At 41.4% G+C, this 26,701-nt stretch overlaps 1 protein-coding gene across 2 annotated transcripts in view; it reads left to right on the top strand.

Moving 5' to 3' along the window:
* The window catches only part of babam2 (BRISC and BRCA1 A complex member 2), a 71,908-nt gene that overhangs the window by 9,491 nt on the left and 35,716 nt on the right, over positions 1-26,701 (top strand). For both annotated transcript variants that reach the window (XM_041954403.1, XM_041954404.1), the window contains exons 5-6: positions 10,161-10,355; positions 13,111-13,185. In XM_041954403.1, coding sequence (XP_041810337.1) covers positions 10,161-10,355; positions 13,111-13,185 — 270 coding nt within the window. The remainder of the gene's footprint in view (positions 1-10,160; positions 10,356-13,110; positions 13,186-26,701) is intronic.

The raw sequence follows: 26,701 nt of genomic DNA, 5'->3' as shown, positions 1-26,701 counted from the left end.
GAAACTGTTGTCTGTTGTATCTGGTAAAGGGAATCACAAGCCAATGTTTCTGCCAAAGATGGTGTTTAGGGAGTGATGTGCCACTCTGCAGCAAGGATGTGTCATTTTTGCTGTTCACAAAGATGAACAGAGTGATGAGCGGTCAATAAACAGTCTTGCGTTAGCTGCCTGTGCATGTTATTTTCCAGCCCAGTGTAACAGATGAGTGCTGACTGACAGCTAAGGCTAGCAGATAATAAACAATAGTCAGAATCCTCCCGTTACTGATGAAATGTTTGTCGGTGGCACAATAAACCCGGATGAAAGTAGAATAGTTTCTCACCATGTTTTTCTTAAGAAATTCAAACAATTCAAATTCAACAATTCTACTTAAATGTCTAAAATAATATGTCGAACATCAGTTCTCGTAAGATTTTAATGTCATTTTGTAGCACTCGCCAGGTGTACTGTTTTCATAGTATTGTTTTTTGCCCCCTGAGATGGAGCAGTGTAGAAAAGTACTAAGGGCCCGACTAGACATCCTCCCAAGAATCCTGGCTCAGACACCGCTGAACTGCCTGCATGCATCCTTCAGAAGGTGTAGCCACGAAAACATGAAATACTGCAGCAACAATAATGAAGAAGTCCTCAATCCTTAGTGATTATTAAGAAAAGTCCTTTCAGCATTTAAACCACAATGCATGAGGGATGAAAGAGACTTAAATACTCCAGCTGGATGATGAGAGGCCACATGTCCCACAAATAAACCTTTTATAGCAGAACAGTTCCATGAGGCATGGAATATGAGCAAAGTCTGCCACAAATTTATTGAGGTTCACTGTTGCATTGTTGCTAGGGTGCAAGGGCTCATTGTGAAGGCCGAATGTAGGCTAAATAGCATCCAGACTGTGGGTAATTGGCCACCAGGGCAGTGCCCTACCTCAGAGTGCTTTGATACACATACTGTAAGGCTTGTTTTTAACTGGTCACTAATGTTAAGTCTCGCACTAGCTTCATGACTCTAATTCTATTAGGGCTGTGGAAAGTCATCTGCCGGTCTCATGGGTTTATTTTAGGCAGAGAAGGAGCCATTGTTCCTTTTAACATGGAAATAAATCTTTAAATTGACCAGTGATTGCTCCCTTAACTTTAATCATCCTTGGCCACTCTGAAACATTTATGGCTGTATAACCTAAAGATTTAATTGATTCCAGTTGGTAGTTAGAAAGCGGCTTATAAGCGATTACTTAATTGTGGTATGAGCATGTAGAGACTGCAGTTAAAGTTTTTTAAATAGTTTAGAACATACAATGTTGGTTTTACCATGGGAACTGAATTAATGAATGTGGTGGCTGACTGAGAGGGCTTGTTGGGCTTGCCTAGTCTAGCATTAGCGCATGGTTGTGTCTATATAGCACATGTATGTGGACAACTCAGTTGCCAGTTCATTGGGTACACGTAGCTGAAACTTAAGCAGCCTCCTACAAAGTGTTATCCGACCTCATCTAAAGGCAAAAGTGTTCCTACCCGTTTCAACTGGTCACTCTTGAAAGTACCCTCTTTTGGACAGTCCATCTAAAAGTACTCATGGCATTGCACTCGTCTGACCACATACGAAACGAGTCAGAGTTCAAATCCAGCATACGTTGTCGCCTCCATATACCTGGCCATTAGCTGTGCGAACGTCATTAGCCTTCCTTTCATGAAACTGCTCCGCACTTGGGTTGCAAAAAAGAACGAGGCTCTGACAAGTGAGATATTGAGACGTCGGTCAAGGCTGGGGGGAGGAGCATGAGTCCGGTGGAGAGGAGTTTGGAAAAACGCACGTTCACCAGTGTTAGTGACAGGAATGCAACAAAGTAGGTCTACCCATGAGTTGCTGGGAAAAGTGACCCAATAGGAGGAAATTACAAAGGCCGAGGCAGAAAAGGAGGGAGGGAAGGTGGAGACTAGTACTACTTAAAATCCCTTACGTAGAAGTTGTACTGTTGCATAACATGGTTCTTTTTGTCTTCCCTAATTCATTAAACGCATTGACTACAGAACAGAATTTAAGGTCTTTAGGTTAAGTTTTTAACATTTGAGCTGCATTGTTCCATTTTCAGCTGCCTTATTTTATGTTAATACATGTAACTGTACATGAAACTGTAAGTGTCACTAAACATACTTCTCACATATGTAAATTAACCACATAACTTTTAAAAGTATGTTATTGATTGTGATACTTCAATGATACAGACTTGCTTGCGTATGTGTCGTCCACATCGGCCAAAGAACCTGAAATACACTCTTTATCTTCTACCGTGAGATAGGAGTAAGTATGCAGCACATAAGAACAGTTATCTCTAATTGCACCTCTCTTTTTACTCACCTAATACTACTATTTGTCTGCCCCTCTGTCCCCTTCTTTGTGTGTAATGTATCATTTGTCTGGTCTAGACTTGTCCAGTGATAGGTTCAGGCACTCAATTGAGGAGTTTCCCAGTGTTTTGCATCTGTGTGCCTAAGTGCCCAAGACCTGGAGCTAGCGTCGATCGCCTTTCTAGATACAACATCGACATGTAGCCGCTGAACCTTCCTGCAGTACTTTGCTGTGTGGTAAAGGCAGGCTCTGTCTAGTCACACTGGAAATTCCATTCTCTGTTGGATTGTGTGGATTCGTTGTTGTTTGGCTCTGTTTCCCCAGCTGAGCAGCAGTTAATTAGCGTGATTTTTGTGTTTGGGTCAATTAACTGATTGATTTTGATTTACCCAGCCCTTTTAATTTAGTACAAGGTGTTCTTTTTAGAGAAGAAGGGCATGACACAAAATTCTGTTGACTTAAAGCTTAAATGTGTATAATTCTGTATTTTTCTAATTGTCAACAGATACAGCGACAAGAGAAATTAACATGAATTCATCTCACTGATGACTACGAAAACGATTAAAAACATGTCTTCCTCCACTGGAAGACATGTTCCTCCACATAGTCTCTGTAGATTGCTTTTTATAACCACAGTTGTACACCACTGAAAGTAGTCCCCTACAAATGTTCCATTTACCCCTGTTTGGTTGACTTTTGTTAAAAGCTGCAGTGCCTAGCTTTTTCAAGAAATTATTTAGCCTTAAAAATAAAACTAAACTGTATTTGTAATGTGTTTTTAAATATTTGTGTCTTTAGTAGGAACAAATTGGCGGGGGGCTGAGTGCCACAGATCAGGTAGGGATGTTGGAAGGTATAAAAAGAAGGCCTAACACAGTTGATTTTGGTCTTTTCATTGGATTTGCTTCTAATAATAAAATAATGGAATAACACCAGCCTTATATTTAAATGCTTTCATGTCAGTCAGACTCATTGGCCAGTAATTAGCACTGCTCTCTCAGTTTCATATATTTGCAGTAAGAATTGTTTATTTTCCCACATTCTAGAAAATTAAGACTCCTCAGAGAAGTTATGGTGCCATACAATAAGACATTGTTTGTAATTTAGTTCATCAGGACAACTTCTACAAAGAAAATGGAGTGGAAAGCCAATTTAAGCACTCTCTAGTCAAGGAAAAGGAAACATTCCCAACTTCACGTTACCCCCTGGTAATCCTGAATGCCATGCAATGGCGAGCGCTTCCTATCTGCTGCTCCAGCTCGTCCCCTGTTGCTGTTCTAACAATGGACCTCAGATGGCCCATAAAGCAAGATTATGTCAACCTGGGCATAGTGTACCAACTGTTGCTCCTGCTTCCTTCCCGCTTTTGGGAATAATGCGTTCCAGCTTTTATTAGAGTTTATTATTAGCAGGGCTCACTGACAGGTCTGGGAATGCTTCTAGTAGGCAGGCTATTGTTTGTGACCAGAGATGGCTGTTGGAAAGGGGCTTGGCAATTCCTAAACACCAGCTGATGGATGGGAGAAAACAAGAGACGTTAAGTGCCAAGACTAAGGTGGGGCGATAGTGTCAGCCCTCGCAATGGATTGGTACCGGGCTAAAGCAGTTACTGAATCACATTAAAAGTAGTAAGAAAAGTGCTATTTCTGTCAACAAGTTGTAGTGTGTTGGACACAAACCACATAGATCACAGTGAAAAAACACTGGGCTGAGAATGCCAAGTGTCTTAAACACATGACAAGAGCAATTTAGCATGATCTTAGACTTGGCACTCTCCGGGGGCGAAACAGGGTGTGAGCCCACACTTGAATTAGAGACTAACAGAGATTAATTTAATACTTGGGAGTTTTTTAATGCCTCACACTTTCAAGTCTACAGCGATTTATTGGATCAGGTTGCCAGCATCTATAAAAATCACATTTAAGACGTAAAAACAAATATCTTCTCTTGGCCTATATAATTATCTTGCATTTTCAGATGCCAGTCCTTCTCTCATTGGCCTAAGATAAATATTGGATCAAAGATGGTACAGACGGATGGCACAGGAAGACATAATTCTGTCAACTTGGGTCTATTCAGTGTGAAGATGCCCAATTTAGGTGTACATTTTGTTCTTAAAGGAAAACACTGTTTCTGTTGAGTTCTTCCCTTATCCTCAACGGCAGTGTTGGGAGTAACACGTTTTGAAGTAACGCATTGTGCTATAACCACATTACATGTGTCTATGACGCAGTAATGTAATATGTTACTGTTTCTACAGTCAGTAATCACATTAGATTTCCTAATCAAACAATTATGTCGTTGCTTGCCTTACATAAGTTCTTCTATTACGTTTGTGCAGCAATCGTCTGGCTTACAGCAAAGACTTTATCCATGAGACTCACCACAGCGACGCAGTCCTGCGCGCCTGTGAAGAGGCTCTTCAGCCTGGCCAGTCTTGTATTGACTCCGAGGTGGAAACAGGTTGTCTAACAAACGATTTGAGAGACTCCTCCTCATGAGGTTTAACCACTGCTTGAGTGATCAACATGTTAAATTAGCTGGACTACTCTACTCTAAAGCCATGGTTTGGTGAGCAAGCAACTCGAGTGAGTTTGCTTGAGCGTGTTTGGCCCGTTGAATACAGTTCATATGCTAAATAATGTGTTTTTTTTCCTTTAAGCCTGTCATCATCATCTGATGGTGTTAGGATGGCGAGTCTCCTGTGTTATTTTATTTATTGAAATATTATTTTGAGGCAGTTAATATTAGTACTAGTTGGTGTGTTCGGAAGGTCAACCTCTTTTATATTTAGTTTTGAGGAAGTTATAGGCTACTGCCGGTGCCACCCTGGTTCTCCTAGGCATGCAGTCGAGCCTTGTTCTCGCTACAGCATTTTTCTGTGAAGTGGTCTTTGGACTGGTTTTCACCAACTTTGAACCAACTGTGGCACTTAATTAAAGAGCATAAAACAAAGACCCTTTATATGTCTTTCTCATTAGGATAAGGATTTCCGCTGATATGTGGGCATATGTAAGGTTAATGTTATATTGTTAATTATGTGACAATGCATCTCAAGTGATGTGGAGTACCCTTATGCGAAAGTAATGGAATAAGCAGTAATGAATTAAGGTCTACAGGAAGCAAGTCAGTAATGCTTGTTAACATGCGGCACTTGCAATAAATTAGACTCACTTAAAATGTTGTTTAAAGGAATTATTGCGCCGTGATATGTTGAAATGTCTGTTAGTTTGATGCAATGAGTCACAAATGTAAACAAAGTAGTTGTTTTGTTTTTAGCCATACTAGCGGTGTGGCTCTGGAGGTGGCAGTCAGTCAGTCGGTTGGTCAGTCCACCCCATTGGTTCAAACTGAAATGTTGTTTTCATCTATTGGATGGATTGCCATGAAATTTTGTATTGTATTTATTTATATTTTATTTATACATATTGCATGTTAGCGTTGTCATTGTGAACATGTTAGCATGCTGGTGTTAATATTTAGTTTAGGCCTAACATAATGGTTGTAATGTCTTATACTGGGATTAGACTACACGAATCTAGCCAGATTTTGAGACGATTTTATCGTAGCCGACCAATGACCAGCATCATAGCCGATTTTGAACGACAGTCGGGTGTCAGTACCCGTGTACCCGACCAATACACGGCAAGAGTTTATGGCACTGTGATCGTTAGATCTGACACGGTGACCATCGTTAAAGACAAAAACACAGTGTACTCTGATCCTGCCATTAGTCTCATTTATAACTGATAGTAGATTTCTAATTAAGGTTCATTGAAATGCAAACGTCTATCTGGCTAATTTTACCCTTATTTTGCCCCATTTGAAAGCTGTTGAAACTATTTCCATGGCCATGACACATTCATTTGACTGTATATGTTCCTTTCTCAACTACTTTCTCCAGTTTACTGACAGAACAAAGTACTTTCTTCATTCTTTCCTTCAAGCTCAGAACCACACACTGCCACTATGTCTCTCCAATTTGAAAAGGTGCAATTTTAGGAACTTAAACAACAGGCAGAAAGAGAAAGTATTTTCTTTTAAAAAGCATAATGTTGTAGAATATTTACTGTATGTCTACCAACAGTCAAAATGACTGTTTTTATACACTGAGACATGAATACCCAAAATGCTAAATTAAATTCTAATGCTAATCCAATATATTTTTAATATGCAACGTTTAACATTGATATTGAATCAAATCCTAATATCTTAAGGTAATACGATTATAAATGGCTTCCCGTACAGATATGTGCTCTTTTCAAAAAAGGAAGGTATCAGTGGTTTATTTATTAGAGGTGACAGGTTTTATCATAAGCCAAGTTTAGGCTTAATCATTTGACACAGGTTTAGCCAGTGTGTTGTGACAAAATAATTGGATTATAAGGTCCAGATTGAACCAGGAAGTATTGTTAAGGGCTATGGTGTCGACCCCCTGCAGATAATGCCCAAAGAAAGATGTTTCTTCCATACAGAAGGATCTAGAGGGCATGTAGATGGATTTTTTTTTTCAGTTCATTTCAACAAATGTTAAATCTCAGTTCTCAAATAGCCTAGATTGCGATTATTGCATCTTTTGTTGTTTTGTTTTATATATATATATATATATCAAATCTGTACATTTTCCGCAGGGCTTATCCTATTCATGAAAAAAACACATAGATTTGTTTTGGCACACAGAGCCTTCAGCAGAGCGTATAAAATCAATTCAGTGAAGAGTCTGTACAGACGCACATGTCTACACACACACACACACACACACGCACACACACAAACACATTCACACACACTGCAACACATGTACATTGCTTTTTGGCTCAGTGCTTTCTCTCTCTCTCCCTCTATGTTCGGCCAGTGCTTTGCCGCAGCATTCAAGCAGTACCTTGTTACTCAGAACATTGAGTACAATACGAGATGAGCCAGTGCAGCGTCCTCTTATTGGCCATAGCTGAGTTTTGAACCACAATAGCGGCATGGCTGTAAGGATGGCAGTGTTTATTTGGTTTTGTCCGTCGGTTTTGTCTGTCCACCGCTTCGGTCCAGACTGAAATATCATAACTTACTGAATGGATGGCCATGAAACTGGAATCCTCCACAAAGAGGTCCAGCACCATCATCACATCAAAATGTTTATTTGTACAATACTTTTGGCTTCGGCTTTGGCTTATGACCAAAGACCTACAAAACAATTTTTCCCATCAGCCTCAGCTGTAAGCTTGTGTTTAGTGCTAATTAGTTATCATGCTAACATGCTAAACTAAGATGGTAACTCTCTTGGAGCAACACCCTGCTTCACCTGGGAGCTGCCCAGTCCAAGCTCAGCTCCACTCATTGGCCAGTGAATAACTCCAGAGCAGGTGAGGTTTACTCCTCGGTGTTAGGAAGCCTTAACTCTAGTTTTGACGGGAGTTTTCTGCGTCATTCTTACCTACCAATGAAACCAAAACTCAACCCTGCTTTCATTGGCCTTGGCCTTCTTGCTTGAGCTCTCCAGCTTTTTTTTTTTCCCCCTTCCCCCTCTCCCACCTCTGATCTCTCTTCCCTGCCTCTTCTGTTCCTCAGCGGAGCTTCACTGATATTCTGTGTCACAGTCCTGACACAGCACTTCCTCAGTCTCTCCTCAGTTTCAGCTCGCTCCTGCCCTGGAGCGCTGACTGCCTCTTTTGGACAATGCCCATCCTTGTTTGCATCGCCCCCTCGTTTTGGGAATCCCAGCATTGCTGGTAACCACTGGTGGATCAGGAACGATGAAGTCACTGTCTCTGTTTAGCCTGGCCTTGCCATTGCCTCCCCCCTCCCCCCCGCTCTAAAACAATGGCAGCTTTCTCCACTGGGCTGACATGGACTGCCAGACAGACAGGCACGCAGACAGACAAAAAGACAGACAGTCAGGGAGACGAGCTAATCCAAGTCAAAGACATCCTGCTTTTGACACCTTAATGTAATGGGTATTTAATGGTTACAGTATTTCCAGCACGTATTAATCCTCCCTCCCACTCAGTACGCACCAAAATGCCTCTCTGTTCCGGTTTGCTCATCATATAGGTTGACCTGTATTTAATTGGCTTGAGTGCTACAGCACGGCAGGGAAAACCGATGATAAACTGTAGTTGCACATTTGCCCTGACATTGCAGTTATGTCATGAGGTTGCGCGTCTTTTGTCTACTCGCAGTTTGAGTCTGCTAGCAGAATTTCACTTTCAGAACGAGTTGGGGAAAGCAATCGCTTTCACTTTTCAGAAGTCAAGGGCTGCAGAAAGACCTACATTGTAAGTGGAAGCCACTTACTACCATTTATATCTCTACTGCTGTCATCATCTCCATCCTCTTCACATTAAATCTCAGTGGGGGGTACTTTTCTCCAAATTGATGTCTGTCCAATCTTGTCAGTGTGAAAAGATAAAGATTGTGCTGTTTTCTTGAGGCAGCATAAATCTCTTTAAATTAAGAAGCAAGTCCAAACAGTGCAGTAGACTCATTAAACCAGTTAGCTGTTTTTTCTTGTTGTTATTGTTTGTTATTTGCTTTGGTCTTTGTTTGCGTGCCGTACTTCTCCATTATAGAGCTCTCACCCATTTGTCTTTATTAGACCTGACATGTTTCCTGCAATTTATTTTTGCACAGTGTTGTTTGCATTAATTATAAGCATTTTATTTCTTGCGCATCAATGGACAGGTTCCCCTTAAGATAGGAAAGTTTAGCCTGGTAGAGGGTCACATGTCGTCAGCTCTGCTTACTCGTATGTGACAGGTGGTTGCATGTGATTGCAGTTTTGAATGTGCATGTTGGTTTCTGGCTGTTTGTGATTGGATGAAATTGAGATTTGTGGGAGGAAAAGTCTGTGTGCGCCATTTAGACACGCAAGATACACAAATTAATAAGCTCAAATATTTTGAGCTTTGCTAAATGATGGAATTGTAATAAAATAATGTAAATAAATTGTGATTTGTATCCACATGGTATAAACTGCACCCTTAACAATTCATAGCTTTCGGTGAGTGTGGCAATAGAGGTCAGAAACATTGCAGATGAAAGAGGTCTGGCTCAGTACTTTTCCATATCAATCTAAATCACTGTGCCACAGGACATCCTTCAGCACAACCCTTTCCTTCTGATCTGGTAATGGGAAGTACCCTTTGTTCGGATTAGGCTATTACTGTGACATTTTCTTTCTTCCAGGCTCAATTCTTTACCTCTGCTATAGTATTCACATCTATCCCCACTGCTACAGTAGCACGTTTTCTACTCACTGTGCCTATACTGTTTATTAATTCTCAACTTTTCCCAATGTTCTCTCAAGCGTCAGCCAGAATCTAGATGGTTGTTGAAATTGATCAGCTCTTTAAAGGTTTTCATTTAACCGCATGCATGCCAGTGAATTCAGAGTAGATGTCCGAGTGCCGTCTATCTTTCTAGAATACTGTAAACAAATGAGTCTATGGTCAAGACAATCTACAACATAAAAAAAATCTTCCCTTTGGCTCCATTGTCTTCTCACGATGTTGCCATTATGACATTTGAAGTCTTTGAATCTTCAGTTTTGCTCAAAGCGTAGGACCCAGTTTGTTTTTAATGCCATATTGAAATCTCTTTTTGTGCCTAAATTCAGTTTAGAGGATTTCTTGCCAAATCTACCCCAGCAGAAAATGGAGTAGATGCCAAATAAGGCTGCTAATCCTCTCAGTTCATTTGCTTTCTGTAATTATAATAATGGTGTTTTACAGTTTTACATGCTAACATGTTGTGAACATGGAACAAGAAAAGATGAATGGCATGTGTTATGTGTGTCCTTATGCCTCTTCCCTGGTGTCTACCTCAGCACTTGGTCCAGTGGGATGCTGGGAACCCAGAATGTTTGCTCCAGCTGGTGAAGGAGCTTATCCAGCAGTACCACCACTACCAGTGCCAGCGTCTGCGAGAAAGCTCCAGGCTGCTCTTTGAGTATGATAGCCTGCTGGAAGATCCCAACTATGGCCGTAACATGGAGATTTATGCCGGACGCAAGAACAGCTGGGTAGGCAACTGTTTAATGACTTTGTGTTTGTGATGTCCCACATTTTACAAAGCCAAGAGTCATGTGATGTATTAGAAAATGCCTCAAAGGAAATTTTACCCTGAAAACACAACACAACTTTTTATTCTTATAGCTCGGTCAGTCTTGAGCTGAGAACACCAAAAGTTGTATTTGTGAAAAAGTCAAGCTAAGGTGGAATGAGCAAGGTTTAACTTTGCCTTATGTTAAAGCTGTCAAAACGACATTTATTCCTTCTTAAAAAAAACAAAAAACACATAGGTTCAAACCACTCAACCATCCATGTGTGCACATAATGCCCATAAGAGGGCAAACCAATACAACGAGAGACATACTACATGTATAGGTATATTTATTTCAACATAAACATATCATTTAAAAGGTCTACATATGTACACATTACAAGATAAACAAGCAAAATAAGGTACTATGCCTATGTTGAATTATTCGCTTGTATTAGCTTGACCTTCATTACATTTTCAATCTACGAAACTGACACAGCATGCATTTGCTGCAGGTCCACATGCCGTGGAAGACTTTAATGTACCAAACTAACAGGAGAAATTTCAGTCAAATAACCATATTTAAACCAGAAAGTTTTAAATATGTTGGACATCAACAAAAAAAGCTAATATTCTGATAATGGGAAAGTGGTTGCGTGACCCTTCTGTCGTGCTCCTTTTTTTTTTCTTTTAAACTTAAGTTATATATTGAAATTAAGAATATTCGTTGACAGTGCTGCCTTATACCCCTGTGCTATAACTCCAAAAATGCTACTTATTGACTTGAATTCTTATACGTAATTGCACACAATTGAATCCAAATCCATTGGAAATAGCCTGTAATGAGCCTTCCAGTATGATTGTGCAACAGAACGTGTCAGGCATGTTGCTGCTGTTCCTGTTACATGTGTTTTTGATTTGAAATATTTATTTTGACCGTTCTCAATATTCTGCCCCATGGTACGTGATTTCCAGATCATTGTGCCATCAAGTTGACATCTCTGTGCCTGTTTATAGACTCATTATTGAGGACACAATAATCACTCACAAACAGTACATAATCCAAATTTATGCTTACACTATGTTGTACATTTTGAGTTACTGCCTGCATTTGCACATTATTAAAGAAAGCAGAACTTTAAATCATTATAAATAAATAACCCTATTTCAGGTCACATGCATTTGAACCCAAATCTGTTATATACATAAAATGTGTTTTACTAATGAACCATGATCCTAATGAAAGGTAAGGTATGAATCATCTTCATCTATCAGCAGGACAACAGTGACTCATAGTTAAGAAAGTTAAATGGTAGTCGATTAGTTAAGGCACATGCCATTATAACCACAATGTCCCCAGTTCAATTGGGATTTTATTGCATGTCATGTATAAAATAAAGGTCAATAAGGAAGCTGATATTCCCGCCAAAAAACGTTTTGTTTTGCTAAATGTATTTTTTTTAGTCACTGTGATGAAGATGATCCATTGCTGTGCTTGTGGAAAACTCAGTACTACAACAAATGATATTTCCTCTAAGATTTTGCAGATGAGAAATTTTCTGATTAGGGCTGGGTAACAAACCTCAGTGCTTCCTGAGTAATGACCAACATGTATCTGTGGTTCACTTCAATTCCTGTCGTCTCACAAGAGGAAATTATTTTTGCTGCGAGGGAGATTGAAACCATAAAATGTGAATACATAAAGCATGACCACGATAAAACACTGTGAGCCGGTTGGAAAAATGAACAGATACAACACACACAAACACAAAAAAGGTCCATGTGATTAAAGCAAGAAAAAGTGCTCAGCTGTGAGTGGAACCAAGAGGCAGTTTATGGCCTATTAAGAGGACACGAGGAGCACCTGTTGCACCTAATTTTTGGAAACCTGTGTCTCTGAGCAGAGGGCAGGATGTCCAATTCCTTAAAAAGAGGATGGTCTCGATTTGTTTTGACATCGCTAACTTGACAGTGTTGCTCAGCTTTGACCTGTTTTCACCAATATCAGTGAGAAGGTGGGGGCTGATTCTGCCATGTATCTGTTAAAGAGCAGCATCAGCTTTACTGTCCACAAATATATTTAGCCTCCTCAGAAAATACCGTCTCTGTTGCCTTTTCGTGCATATCGCCTCAGCTTTCACATCAGATCTCTTTTCTCTGGTACTTATACTGACAATAAGTACAAGTGTCAGTATGAATGCTGAGGTGCTTGCAGCTCTCCACAAGCTCCACTTTCTGTCCTTCAGGCCTGAGAAGGTGGAAGTGATTTTTCTGTAACACAGACCATAACCTTATCTTTGGTTTTAGAAGACCCAGAAAGGGATCGTCACTCCCATGTAAAAGATTACTGACCGCAGGCCCATGTGATGACTTACATCCATGAAGCAGTCTGACAGTAACTGTGTCATTTGAGAATTGAAGAATGTGCCCATCCTTGGTGCCTCTGACAGCGATTGGTGTAGAGAATAAACCGTAGTGGGGACAGGACACAACGCTGTGGGGAACCTGTGGAGGACAAACGCTGCTCAGGCAAAACTATTCTCTCAGCTTCTTAACACTCTGCCCATCTGAGATCTGTCATCACTGTGCATCGAAAAGTGTGAAGTATCAAAGTAGTTGCTTGTAAACTCCATCTTCCCATCTTCTCCATTGTTGTTGATAATAATTCTGTCTGCAGACTGCATGACTGCACCAACACTCTGTAAAGTTCTTTACCTCTGTTTCTTGTTCTTCAGACAGGAGAGTTTTCAGCTCGTTTCCTTCTCAAACTCCCTGTGGACTTCAGCAACATCCCTGTCTATCTCCTTAAGGTAATGACCAACCAAACCCTATACACATTTTTGCCCACATTTCAAGGTGCACTCCGTCGCATCATGCGCACACATGCAAAATGCAGACCTGCAGACAATGCTGCACACTTAGTAGTCTCATAGTAGATTTTGTCATTGCCATGAGCTTCCTTTTGATACAATGACATATTATAAGTCCTCCGTTATTTAAATGTATGTGTGTCCATATGGTTTTATGTGTAATAAAAGCATGGTTTGCTGTGCGTGCGTGCGTGCGTGCGTGCGTGCGTGCGTGCGTGCGTGCGTGCGTGCCTGTACACAGACTCCAGTCTTGGGGGCTGTGAGTTGACTAATCAGCAAGCCGTCACTCTCGATCTGCTCTGAGCTGCGTGGTGTCTGGAGGCAGCTTAGCCCGAACTCTCTCTCTCTCTCTCTCTCTCTCTCTCTCTCTCTCTCTCTCTCTCTCTCTCTCTCTCTCTCTCTCTCTCTCTCTCATCAGCAACTGCTTCTACCCCTCTCTCACTCTCTCCTTTATCTCTAGTTCTCTTTTCACTCTCTGTCGCTCCCCCCGTCTTGGACTGCCTGCGTGCTGGAGGCCCTGGCTCTCTGCCCTTTTCCAGCCTGGCCTCTGTTTGTGAAGGGAAATGATAGTAAACATAAGGGAAACGGCAACCATCATCAGCCTCACATCAGCCAGAGATACGGGGACCCACGTCTCTGAGACCCGAGACTCGTCTCTCTCTGCAGGCTTTGAGTGGACTCATCCAAAATCGAGGTCCTGTTTCACAGCAGCATGGCTGGTCATGGTAGAGTTTTTAGTTTTTATTTTTATTTTTCACTGTGTGTCTTGAAGCAGGAAAGTTTCTTGACTAAACCCCAAGGGGAGCTCTATTGATGACATTTTTTTTTTTTTTTTTCAAGCAAGCACGCTGTCACTTTCTGGAGGTTTCTGTGCAAAGGCTTTGAAAAGCAAGGCAGACACACTGGCACCTTTAACCAGTGGGTGGTGGGAGCAGTGTAGCCATTGACACAATCCTGTCGAAGGAGAACTCTCTGTGATATTTGCTGATTTTATTAGAGACGAAATCTTGGATATGGATGTACATTCCTGTCACCCTAATCATATCATGTTCTTTGCTCTATGTGTGCACACAGACACAAACACACACACACAAACAACACACTCTCACAGTCTTGTGCTGTATTTGGCAGCTAGGGTATACATAGTATCACCATGGGAGCACTAGAAGACTAAGGAAGAGTATCGACTCGCAGAGAGGAAAGTAATGAACATCAGCCCACACCTTGTCCACCTACGCATTACAGAGGAACAGGATTATGAAGCATATAGGCTGGACTCGAAGAACACAAATGTACTGTACGCCAAACCGATGACCTGAATTTTCAGTTTGACAGTTGTCATGCAATTAGTTCTGTCAGTGTGAATGCCGTCTGGATTTTTGTGCATTGCGCATTCCTGCACTGCAAGTAATTCCATACTGTTGTAGAGCAGTTGAAGTGCAATTAATTCCCTCCTACAGTGACTGAGCACACAGATATACCCTATATATTTGCTGTAAAGGAATATTGCAACCACAGGTTTGTTCAGTTGAAGATCTGACACACAGGGTCAGATTTAGTGTGGATTTTGCAGCTGTTTTCCAGCCGTAAGTTTGACACATTCTACCCTAAACCGGAGTATCTGCGAGACGCATCTTTCTCCTTATTGCATGTGTATTTCTCTCTCTTCTGGTTGCAGAGCCTCATGTGTCTGTGATTTGTCTTACTGTAGGACTACATCTCCTTTACGTTTCCCATTAATCTATGTTGCACCGCATTTATCGAAGAATTTAAAGATTGAATCACTGCGTTCTCATTTCTTTCTGAAATTAGTGAGCACATAGAAATCCCAGCGCTCAGCTGTGCTTACTGAGCTCTCCTCTGCAGTAGCAGGTTCAGTCCAGGACCTGACTGCGGAATGAACTCCTGCCTAAGCCAATCAGGATGTTGAGCACATGCAGATTGTGGCCGCAAACTCAATAATAACTGCAGCACACATTTGCATATTTGCCATTTACTTAGTAAGTCTGGCAGTTTTGAATTGATTAGCAGGTTCGCTATGTTTTTTGGCATCTGCTGTACAAATAAACACCAACACAGACAGACAACAGCATCATTATCCTTCATGGAAGTCTGGGATATATTTGACCACATAACCTTTGTAGTGTAAGTGCAAATGTGTCATGATGCATCCCAGACAAGGAAATAATAGGAAAAAACATCATCATTGCAGGATGTGGTGGTTGTTTTGTTTCTGTTGTCTTAGCTAGCCTGTGCAAAACAAATTTTCTTCTGACAAACTGGCGTAACAGCAATGCTACTACGGAAGTACGCAGGGATTAACAAAATCTGAACACAAGCCATCAGCTAGACACCTTGGAGATGCATGATAAGACAGGTGTGAACCATAATGTGTCTCCGCTGGTGTTCTGATCACTGAAATGCATTTTAAAACCAAGTGGAAACAGGGTCGACACAGCACGGGTGCAATAAGGCTCAGCCTGGCTCAACCTTTGCTACGATGTAATGTGGCAAGCCACTGTGTTGGCCAGTCAAATGTCTGAAAGGCGCACAGTCTTAATAGAAATGTTGATTTCCACTGTGAACTGTACCTGGTGGTCATCACAACGGAAGGCAAAGTGATTGTCCTGTCTCATAGTATTATAAACCACTGATAAGCTTTCAGAGTTGCGGATCTGTTACTTAAACTGAAATTCCTTGATCCTATTTCATCATCTCGCCAGCACCTGAAACAACACGCCCCCACCAATGCAGCCCCTTGCGTTATTTTAACACAGGGCTGTTTTCGGTCTGAACGCCCACTGAGCCTTCAAAATGACTTACAACCTCGTCAATAGCAGGGCTTTCTTTATGAAAAACACTTCAAAAATCAAAAAGGTGATGCTTTTCAGGCGGAATATAAGCCATCAGCCAGGTGCTGTAGGTAGAGGTCAGACTGTTGACCCTGATTTGAATCAACCTCCTCATCAAATCCATGGATGTCCTTGCTTGAGGAGGGAGGGTTTGGCACTGAAGCGGAAATCTGTTCAGACATAGGCTACTCTGCACTGCTGGTGAATGCCGAGATGTTGCTGGTGGGCGCAGAGCTGTGGAGGACGACTGTTACCTGGAGCGAAGCATCTGCGTGGTCTGAGCTCACCACAGTGGACATGTTTACCTTCCTGCATGGACTGCCCAGCCTCGGGGAGGGGGGAGGAATACAATTTTATTTATTTATTTATTTATTTTAAAGGGGGCAGCCCGTCATAGTCAAAATGAAAGAGTTGGAAGGACACAGAGCGGAGATGAAGGCAAGATGGTGAAATGCACACAGATGGATGTTGGCAGTTTTCTTCCCCTTTAAAGGGCACGTGGTCCTCTTGGGCACCGTTTTAGTGTCTCATCCTTTGATCGTACCTTGACCTCTGTTGTCAACCATCTGAAGTTGCGTTTTACTCAAACCCTCTCATTTAGCGTCAGCCTTTGACCTCCCACTGAATAGCATGTTTGGTCATGTCGTTCAGGTCTTTCAATGTGATTGGTGGTTGCAGTACATTGTGTCTCATTTATTATGGTCTAATTAACATATCCATTCTTGGAAATAAGAAATAAAGGAAACATTTGATTTTCAGGTGTGAAGCTACAATGCTACAGACTAATTGTAATTAATTTCTCATCTTGCTTCATGCTAGTTATTGATTCTCCGAAACACAGCTCATTATTTTTTTAATTACAGCTGTGACCCTCTTGTACGGATATGTCCGTTATGCATCTCACAAGGCTGTCTGTCTGTCCGTCCTCGCTCTGTAGAGTCCATATATGTGCAGCGGCGGCTTGCCTTTAAGTGTCCACACTGATCTGCAGGGAGTGACACCACATTCGTGACTTAGCCCTCTGCTTTCGCTTCACTTGAGCTTTGTTTCCCCCACAAGCACTGACCCATGTCACCAGCTCCAAAGCGGCTGCAGCGTGTGTGTGCGTGTGTGCATGTGCCTGTGTGAGTGTGTGTGTGTGTGCGTGCATGCGTGTGTGTGGGGTTGGCAGCATGCTGTCATTGATCCAATCGGATGTTTCAGGTGACCCAAGTGAACCAACTGATATCCGCCATGTTCTGTCACATTGTGTATGTGATAACAATCTGATTGCAGTTGTGTGAACTGCAATCAGAACATCTATTTAACTAAATTAATTATACAACGATAGACAGAAATCATCAGTCTTGTCAGTGTATGTAACCTTAAAACCCAACATGTGAAATGTTTACAGCAGCTGTCAAAGCTGTAAAAAGCACCTGTTGTTAACAAGTTAGATGGAAACATTGACACAACTCTCGTGTTTGTTTATTAAATATAAGGCTATAGTCAGCCGTTGGTTAGCTTAGCATAAAGACTTTAAACAGTTCGGCATACAACTGCCATTTTTGCGCAGATTAAATTTAAGAAATTGAAGGTGTGAGCTTCAGAGGTGGTGGTAGGCAGATTTAGGTATGTTTGGACAGAGCCAGGCTAGCTTTTTCTTCCTTTTCCAGTCAGAAAATATGACTGTGGCATCAATCTTCTCATCTAACTCTCTTCAGGAAGGCAATAAGTGTATTTTCCAAAATGCCGAACTATTGCATTAAGGCCAGATTTAAATTTGTACATTTTTGAGCCTTTTTTATCCCAAGCTTCTCTAATGCCCGGCAACAAGCATCCCACTCCCTCAGGTCAATTTTGCTTCCTGCAAAACTGACCTGAGGGAGGGTTGCATTGAGCCCTGGGCATTCCTGTATCCTTGTTTTGTCTGTAAAAGCTGTGCATGCTTCAACAAGAGCACTTACATCTAATTATTTTTACTCTAATTATTTTTGGTCCTGCATCCTCGCGCCCCCCCCCCCCCCCCCCCCCCCCACACACACACACACACACACACACACACACACACACACACACACACACACACACACACACACACTTTAACCTTCTGAGCTCCACAGGCAGCAACTGACAGGGGAGGGTCAGGGTGAAGCAGAGCCTTGGGCTCTCGTTCTGTCTTTTCATTTGTGGTGCCAGCGTCACTGACTCGATTATTTCTCTACTTCCTTTTCATTTCCTGTCTTGTTTTTTATTCTTTCATCCAAATATACAACTCTTGAACTAGCCTTTAGCTAATGTTGCGTTCCCAAACAAGCTTTTTTGAAAAGTGAGAAATGTAAAACAAACTGAATACACAAGTAGCACTTAAATTAGAACTGAATATATAACATCCACATACTGTCACTTCCATCTTAAGTCGTCTTTTGCAAGTTAAGGTCTTGATTATAATAACGTTCAAGTGGAGACCATCTCATTCTTGACTTTTCTCATTTTAACAATTATTTCCTGCTCCGACTATTTAAAGAGCTACAAATCAACTCCCGTAAACACTTCACATTAGTTGTCATAAACCAATAATATTTAGATAACAAAATGACATTCGAAAGTCCCGTTATGTTTATTGGGAACATCTGCACAGTTGGTGACTTGTGGTAATAATAATGGTCTGAAAGTCACACCTGACAGTGATATCAGATTGACGATGATGCTGTAGACAGCTCTGCACTGTAGCTGCTGGACTAATGTTTCCTTAACAGACTGACAGGATGCTGCTTCACACCCTCAAAAGTCAGGGTTCTTGCGATTCAGAAACTGCACTGAAATCAGGAATTTGATAAAGAAATGGTTAATTGTTCAAGCTCACCAACACCCAAGCTGTTTACATTGAAAAATTGCTCAAGTGCATGTCCAGCAATCCTGTGTTTAACATGTAAGTTGAATGATTAACCTCTTATCAAAGCAGCTGCCTTCTTACGCAGTGATTTTTTTTCTCTGCATGACTCCAGCTACGGCACCACCACTAAAAAAAGAAAGCGCATTCCCATAACCTACAGCCTGTTTAAGAGCTTTCTTATCGTTTTAATGTTAAATGGGTTATGAAGGGATCAACCCGGAAGCATCACCAATAGCATGAGGTCAGCTTTTGATCACTTCAGGGGTTGATTAAGTAGGTGTTGTTTATTCAGATCAATTGATTTTACCATCCCACTCTTCACCTCTATGTATTTGTGTCTCAAAGTGAGGTTTTAAAATAGATCAAATATTTTAACAGTCAGTCCATCAAGGCCAAGTAATGAACATCATCAGCAGCAAATGATGGAGCCATTATTTCCCCAGTAATCTGCAGAGTTTGCAGTTGAACAGTGATGTTGATGAAGGTTTGTGCCTCGGTTTAATTGAATTTCCAGCAGACCTGACTAACGATGCGCCTTTGTCATTTCACTGCGGTGGAAAATAACATATTATTCCTTTAAGATTTATGATTCTCATACCGCTGTGCTCAAATCTGAATTCATGCAATGGAAACAGTTCATTTGTTGTTTTAGTTATGTTACAGTTACTCTGTGAAGCGAGTGCACATTGCCTTCAGTCGCATGCAGTAATACTTTGTTAGAAAACTTAAGTAATTTCACTTGATTATTCCAACATAAACACAGCAGGTTCATGTACAGGTATTGCCAGAGGACTTAGTTGATTAATTCATTTCTGCGCAGAAAGAAATAGAAGCAATTTTGGCATCACATATTAATGTACCAGGCACTAGACCAAGACCCAAGGAACAGTGTCAGACTGTGTGGTGATTATGGTGTGGTGACCACAGTCAGAATTGCAGGTCACATGACAATTAGATCCTAAAAGAACCGTTATAAATAAACAGCTATGAAAACACACACACAGAAACTGCTCTTTGCATTTTTTCAGTTTTAGCCATTAGGTCAAGTAGAATTATGTCTGTGTATTATTTTTCATGAAAGACTCCTGTGCATATGTGGTTTGAGCTAGGGCTGCAACTTAGAATTATTTTCATTTGCAATTTATCTATTCAGTTGCTTAGTTTATAAAATGTGAGAAAGTAGTAAAAGATGGCGTCACAGTTTCCCAAAGGTCAATATGCTGTCTTTAAATCATTTCCTTTTACCAACCAACAGTCCAAAACTCAAAAACCTTTAGTTTACAATGATATTAAACAGAGAAAACAGCAAGTCCTCGAACTTGAGAAGGTGGAGCCAAAGAATGTTTTGAATTTTCAGCATTTTTGCTGATTTTTTTTTTTTCTTTGGTTGTTGATCATCAAATGTAGGAATCAATTGATTTTTTCAACTCTAGCATGAACCCATCTTGGAACGCAGTATCCAGTACTCTTAATTCATCCATGGATAGACATTCACCTTCTGGTTACTTGTACAATTTAGGTATGAATTAACTCATTTGGTTTAAGGGTAAATTGTCACATGTCAGGTAATTCCACTGTTTTCATGTTTATTCTTTCGTTCAATCTTTCAGATGAGTCAAATCTTTTCGTAAAGACAGCAAATTCCCATAATCTGCAACCTTTTGGCCCAATACAGGACTTTCAGCAATTATGCTTCACTTTCTGACTCGTGACACTACAAGCGACCCTCCTCTGCGTTAACGTTGCTATAACTTGTGTTATAGCTGTCAAGTAAAATTCAACCGCAGAACTTCCAGAACTTCAACGTGACATCTACAGATTGTCCCCATATCATATTAACCACTGGAAAGAGTGAAGTAAAATCCTTCAGAGTAGCATTTATAGTGCAGTGATTTCCAGTCTTATCAATCTGAGCACCTGACTACTCCTTTAAAAACACTTTAACTCAACACCTCCTCTTCACAAAGCCCAGATTAAGCGAGCTGGAGAATGACACAAAGCCACTTAATGTGACGGCCTACACCACTGAATCACCACTGGCGACGGACCACATTTTGGGTATTCCAAGCCGGCAGTCATGCTTGTTTGTGTGTTTGTCCTTTTTTTTGCGAGGACACGGTGGCCACCGTAGCTTTCCAAGATATAAGCCGAAAACCTCATCGGTTTGCAGCAGCTGCGGTTACCTTACCTTTCCGGTTGCCACATAATTGTTGCTCCTTTCTCAACCGCTCATGAGGCTTTCGTTGCTGCGGTTTTCTGTCCAGCTTACGTCCCCCTCTGCGTGGCAGTTGAGCTTTTGGAGAAGTGGTGGTTGAAGATAGCCTGCTGCGTCACATGATGAGTCTTTCACAATTCTCTGCAGAGACCTGGAAAACAACACCGTGGCCACTGCATGCACACGTACACATATATGAATGAACTCTGTCATGGCAGATCCGTTTAGGCCGTGTTTAAAATGTCCCTCAGTCGGCCATTAGCGCTGCCTAAACTGTCCATTGTGTCATTTGCTGTGTCACGACCAGAGCAGGGAATTCGGTGACACCTGTTTCTGCTGTGCGCTTCGACTGCATTACTCTTCTGCTGGTTTGACCTGCTGATTGTGGCTTTTACCACATGGCTTCATATCAGGTCAAAAAAGATGGTGTCACTCAGTTGAGTGGATTGAATAGAATAAGCCGTTACTGGATTATGCAGTCTTAAACAGACTGAAGTGTGACCAATTCTGGTGATCGTATGACAAAAGGAAAAACAAAAACAATACCTAATGGCTACCTCCCATCCATTAGCTTTTTGTATTTCTATTCTGGGCCTGTCTGCTGCTTTGAGAGAAAGCTCGGGCCTGTGCGTGACTGTTGAGCATTTGGTGCCAAAGCAAGTGGTTGTAATTTGTGGCCTTGCCATGCCCTTGCACGGTAAACACTGACTAAGAGCTCAGGAATCTTAAGAGCTATAAAATAATTGCAGGTTACTCCCATAATGCCCAGAGTGTTCTGCTCCGTGCCTCAGCTCTGCCTCTTCTGTCTCATCCCCCTTTTTTTTTTTTTTTTCTACTGCTGCTGTGCAAAAAAGTAGTGCTTTTTTGTTCTGCTGCATCTGTTCCCCTTGCTCATAATGGTGTTTACCTAATGACACAAAGAAAATAATTTAGTCTCTGATGTGTCATCACCGTTTACGAAATGTTTACCCTTCTGCTTATAGGTGTTTATGACCATTTTTGAATTCCATTCAAGAGTTAGAATCACCATATTGTTAGGTAACTGGGGGTTATAGAAACGGATGGAACATTTTTCATTTTGATATGAGAATCTGTCCACATAAATCCCTTTTCAGATGAATATGATACAGTAAAAGTATTGCTTGAAAGATTTAAATGACGGGTTACTGTCCTCCTCCTCTTGCTAGTGGCGGGGCGTGAAGCCATGACCACTTTTGCCAGAGACAGTATGGTATCTGCACTGTCATGGGACTCTCTTTGACACGAGCATACTGTATATTTTGATTTTTGATTTGAAATCTTATCGCCTCCACTATTAAAAATGCAAAGCCAATCTTCAGCTATGTTTTGAATAAATTCAGGGTAAACCAAAGCATATCAAGATGCATTCATTTTGTGTTCCTAGTGCTTTTTGAGTGATGGAGTATCTGTATAGCGCTGAGACATGGCATTTAGTAGGAAAGCAAGTTGCCCAAAAGACATCGTCAAGTAATTGCCAGTTTGGGCTTCACTAATGCAGTGTACCACTGAAATCTGAAAAGGCCAGCCACTGCTTCCACGCAGATAAACAATTATGTGGCTTTTAAATGGTGGATGTATTATAGCTTGGTATGCTCTTGAAGATGAATTTAAATGTCAGGCGTAACAGCTCTAAAACAGAAATAAGAAGTGAGAGGGTATAAAGTGTTAAAATATTCATTTTTTTGTTCTCAAGATGTTTTATCTTTTGTATTTTTTATAACAGCTGTTATTACTGATGATGGCTTTACTTGGTTATTTCGAATGGTTCCAATCGGTAGTATTGTCAAATGATACCAAATATGGGTAATATCTGCTCCTCGATGGCTTTGAGTCCAAACTGATGCCAGGAAATGCACAACCCTCTCCTGAGTTTGCTGACACAGTAAAGTGAAACGCCTCTGTTGCAAGAGATTGGATGCAGTTGCAAAAGAGAAGGATACAGTGGGTCAGTGGGTTGTGGGTTATTATCTAATGTGAGCGTTACATCAGTCTGTGCGTTGATGTCAGGGTGGGAAGACCAGGGCCCTCTCTGATTTAGACAATTACACAAAATCCTCACTATTGCTATTATTGTTTGTACTGTTTGTTTGTTTGTTAGAGTCATAAAGATTTGAAATAGAACCCTGTTTTAATAGCCCTTCAATAAAGTTGCTTCCTCAAATTATCTCTCTCTAAGGGAGTTCGTTATTAGTGATGCCGCCGTTCCCTCACATGATTCATGTTACCTTCACACGCATCAGGGAGTCACAGGAAACGATGCATGCATGTAATCCAGCGTTGCTTTTTGTAACATTGACATCAGCCTCACTGCTCGCTCTCCTCCATCTGTGTCGGAGTATTCCAAAAGGACAAAATTTGTTCTGATAAACAAAGTCTTTGCTGACTTGTCCTGCTCCATAAAAGCTGGCATGAACAAATTCACCTTGAACGAAAGCGTGTTAGCCATGATTAGAAACATTGGACATTGAGCCTGAATGCACCTGTGGTTTATCGACTGAAGTCTGTAATTGTTCGTAATAGAGCCTCCTTGTTGGAGGTCCAGATCTTTGTATCTGACTTGCCTCGTCCACAAGCTCTATGGATTTGAGAACCCTGCTGTGATTACTGCCAGGTGGTTTAACATCTGCTACTCCACAGCTTTCAGCCCTCTAAGACAATGTGACACAATGAGAAAGCTGAATGGAGACTGGATGAAGCTGCTCCTGTTAATACTAACATGCTTTCATCTCCCTCGGTTCAGACTGTCACGAAGAAAGTACAGCACAGTCATTTCGGTGAACACCTGTGGACTCGCGTGTAAAGTTTACACGCTGTGTTTATACTGTAAATCTAGAATGTTTTGGGGGCAACCATCACAGACATACACAGTACAATGTTTTTAATCATTACTGCGTGCGTCTCATCCCCGCGGCCTTCCTGAAAGGCACCTGTTCTAGTGAAAGCATTTGATTCAAAGTGCAGCTGCATCAGCAAACATGTCTGAAAAAGCAGGTAACGTGATTTAAGAAAGTGCTGTCCCTGTTCCCATACAGTACTTTTTAACACTTGCAAGTGTTTGCACTGCGTCTGAGGGGTCAGTGTGGTGGGTGGACATTGGAGCTGGGCCAAAGAAAAGCTCATGAAAGATGGGTGTAGCTCTCTGGAAGCTCTAGTTCTCTGGAAATGCCCTGGTTATATTTATCGGTGGTTTCTAGTGAAGTTTAGATGAATGTCTTAATGAGTTTTTTCTTATAGCAATAGCATGCAGTAATGCACACTGCACTAATTAATCACACTGATCTACAGTAAATGGTGTGTCTACAAAGTCCTGAAGAGTGTGAGGTCATCGTAAATGACTACACATCATGACACCAGCAGATGGCCAGGAATAGATATGACTGGGCAGGTAGACAGCTGAATATACTGTAACGTTCATCTAAATCCTAAAAGTAGAAAGCCCATGGAAACCAGAAAGTACTTTATCCATGTTCTTGTAAATATCAATTTGTGGTTCGCGATGCCCACACCCTGAAACACCCAGAGAGCCAAATGTAAATATTTGAGCTTGATCTGAGTTATGACATAACCATTACTGTTAAACTGCAGTAGCACTCTGCTGCTGGCTCAACTTGTTTTCAGTTTCTGAGGCAAGCCAACTGAAAGAGTTTTTTTTTTTTTAATCTCATTATTTATGTTGCCATTTTATGTATTGAACCAGAGTTAGCTTAGAGCTATTTTACATTTGAACCCCCTTCATAGGCCAAGTTGGCAAAACATACCCAGTGAATTACTGTGGGCATGTGCAGCCCGTGCTTGATACACATTTTCCTCACTTTCCTGCTCTGTTGCACCTGCCGGGGTGGGGCAGCTTAGACAATTGTACATATATAGGTGTGCCGTCGCCAGGGCCCTGCTATTGTGCATGTTTGCCTTAACGTTACCTTCTGGGGTTTTCTGACCACCACTGGTAGTTGTGCTATGGAGAAATGTTTTAATCAGTGCCTTTATTGGACAGACAGTGAAGAGGAGTTTGGTGGGTTTTGGTTTTGGTGGGTCTGTGGGGCCCCGCTGGCTCTCCAGGTCAATCATACTGCCTCGGTTAATTTGCAGAACATGCAGAAGTGCATGTATTGCATTGCTGTAATGTAATGTAATTACTGGTTTCAGTAATTAGCCTTGCAAAGTGTTAAGATAACTGGCTAGTCTAGCGTTTGCCCTGTATTTACTTGTATTGTAGTACTTTGAACACACAGTTAAAATGTGTGATATTATGGCAATAGTGCTTACTGCAGCAGTTGATGTTCAGTATTCACACAGTCACACAGTATTCTGATCTCATGTTACAGTCCTTAAATGCTTTTAGTTCATGCTGGCTGTGTAACAACTCACAGATATGTAAGCTTTTGTTTTTTTGTGCTTTGAAACTAGAAAATTATGGACACTGTGCTGTACGTTTTTGCAACTTGTACTGCTTCCATTCTGCGCATACAGAGTCTGACTCGGTCTAATTAAGATGAATAGCTGAAAACACCTGTACAAATGTGCAGGCCCCCCAAATTGACTTTTTCTTCAGATAAATCATGTCATGTTTCTGAGCATTTTTAAAGTTTCCGCTGTTTGCATTCAGGACATGTAAGAAAGCCACAAGTGTAAGTGTCACAAGGTCAGAGAAGGTCTGGTTGTTTGTTTGCGTTGCACGTCCTCACCTCCTTCAGTGCACTTCCATCCAGTGACCCATCACCGGCGCCAACAACCCTGGTGCTGCATTGACAGATGGGTTGTCAGAAAGGTCGTGCCCCGAGGTGAGGGAGTCAGGCGTTCTCCATCATTCTTTGCTGTGACACATGACTGGTGGCACCAGAGCCTCGGCGCATGATGAGGTGGTTAGCATCAACAGAAAACGTGAGCTCCTTGACCTTTCATTTCTGTTAACTTTCTCTCTGCTTTATTACCGCTCCTATCATCTCGCCTGCTTTTTCTTCTCTCCTCCATGTTTTTCCATTTCCCTGTTTTCATGCAGCGCTGCCACACCAAGCTAATAATCATCAGAGGTGAGAATTCATTAGACACCTTGGTGCACTCACATCCCATTGATGATGACACACATTTGGCCTATTAAGTCTTTCTGTATCATTTCATAACTAGGTGTGGGACCGTAGTCAGTGACTAATGCGCTGACGCTGGTGAATTGATGATTGTTCACACATGATAAACAGCATATTCCTCACTGTAACTGAGTCATCCCCTGCTTCATGATGTCATGGCAGACATGCAATCAGGGAACATATTTACTCAGTATGTCTCATTTCAATGATGATGACACTTGAGGCCATTTGTTTTTATTTGATTATCTTTTTTAATGTGTTTTTGTTGTTGCTGCTTTTCCTGTTTATTTTCTCAGTGTTATATGCACATATGCTGGAAACATACAGTGCAGTGCATATATACAGCGAGTGTAGCGTTTTCTGATGTGGCTCCATTTCTGTTGAAACGAGCCCACCCCCTTTTTACTGA

This window comes from Chelmon rostratus, chromosome 15 (assembly GCF_017976325.1).
Source record: "Chelmon rostratus isolate fCheRos1 chromosome 15, fCheRos1.pri, whole genome shotgun sequence".
NCBI lineage: Eukaryota > Metazoa > Chordata > Actinopteri > Chaetodontiformes > Chaetodontidae > Chelmon > Chelmon rostratus.
The sequence above is the reverse complement of the archived record's forward strand: the minus strand, read 5'-3'. Positions and strand labels throughout refer to the sequence as shown.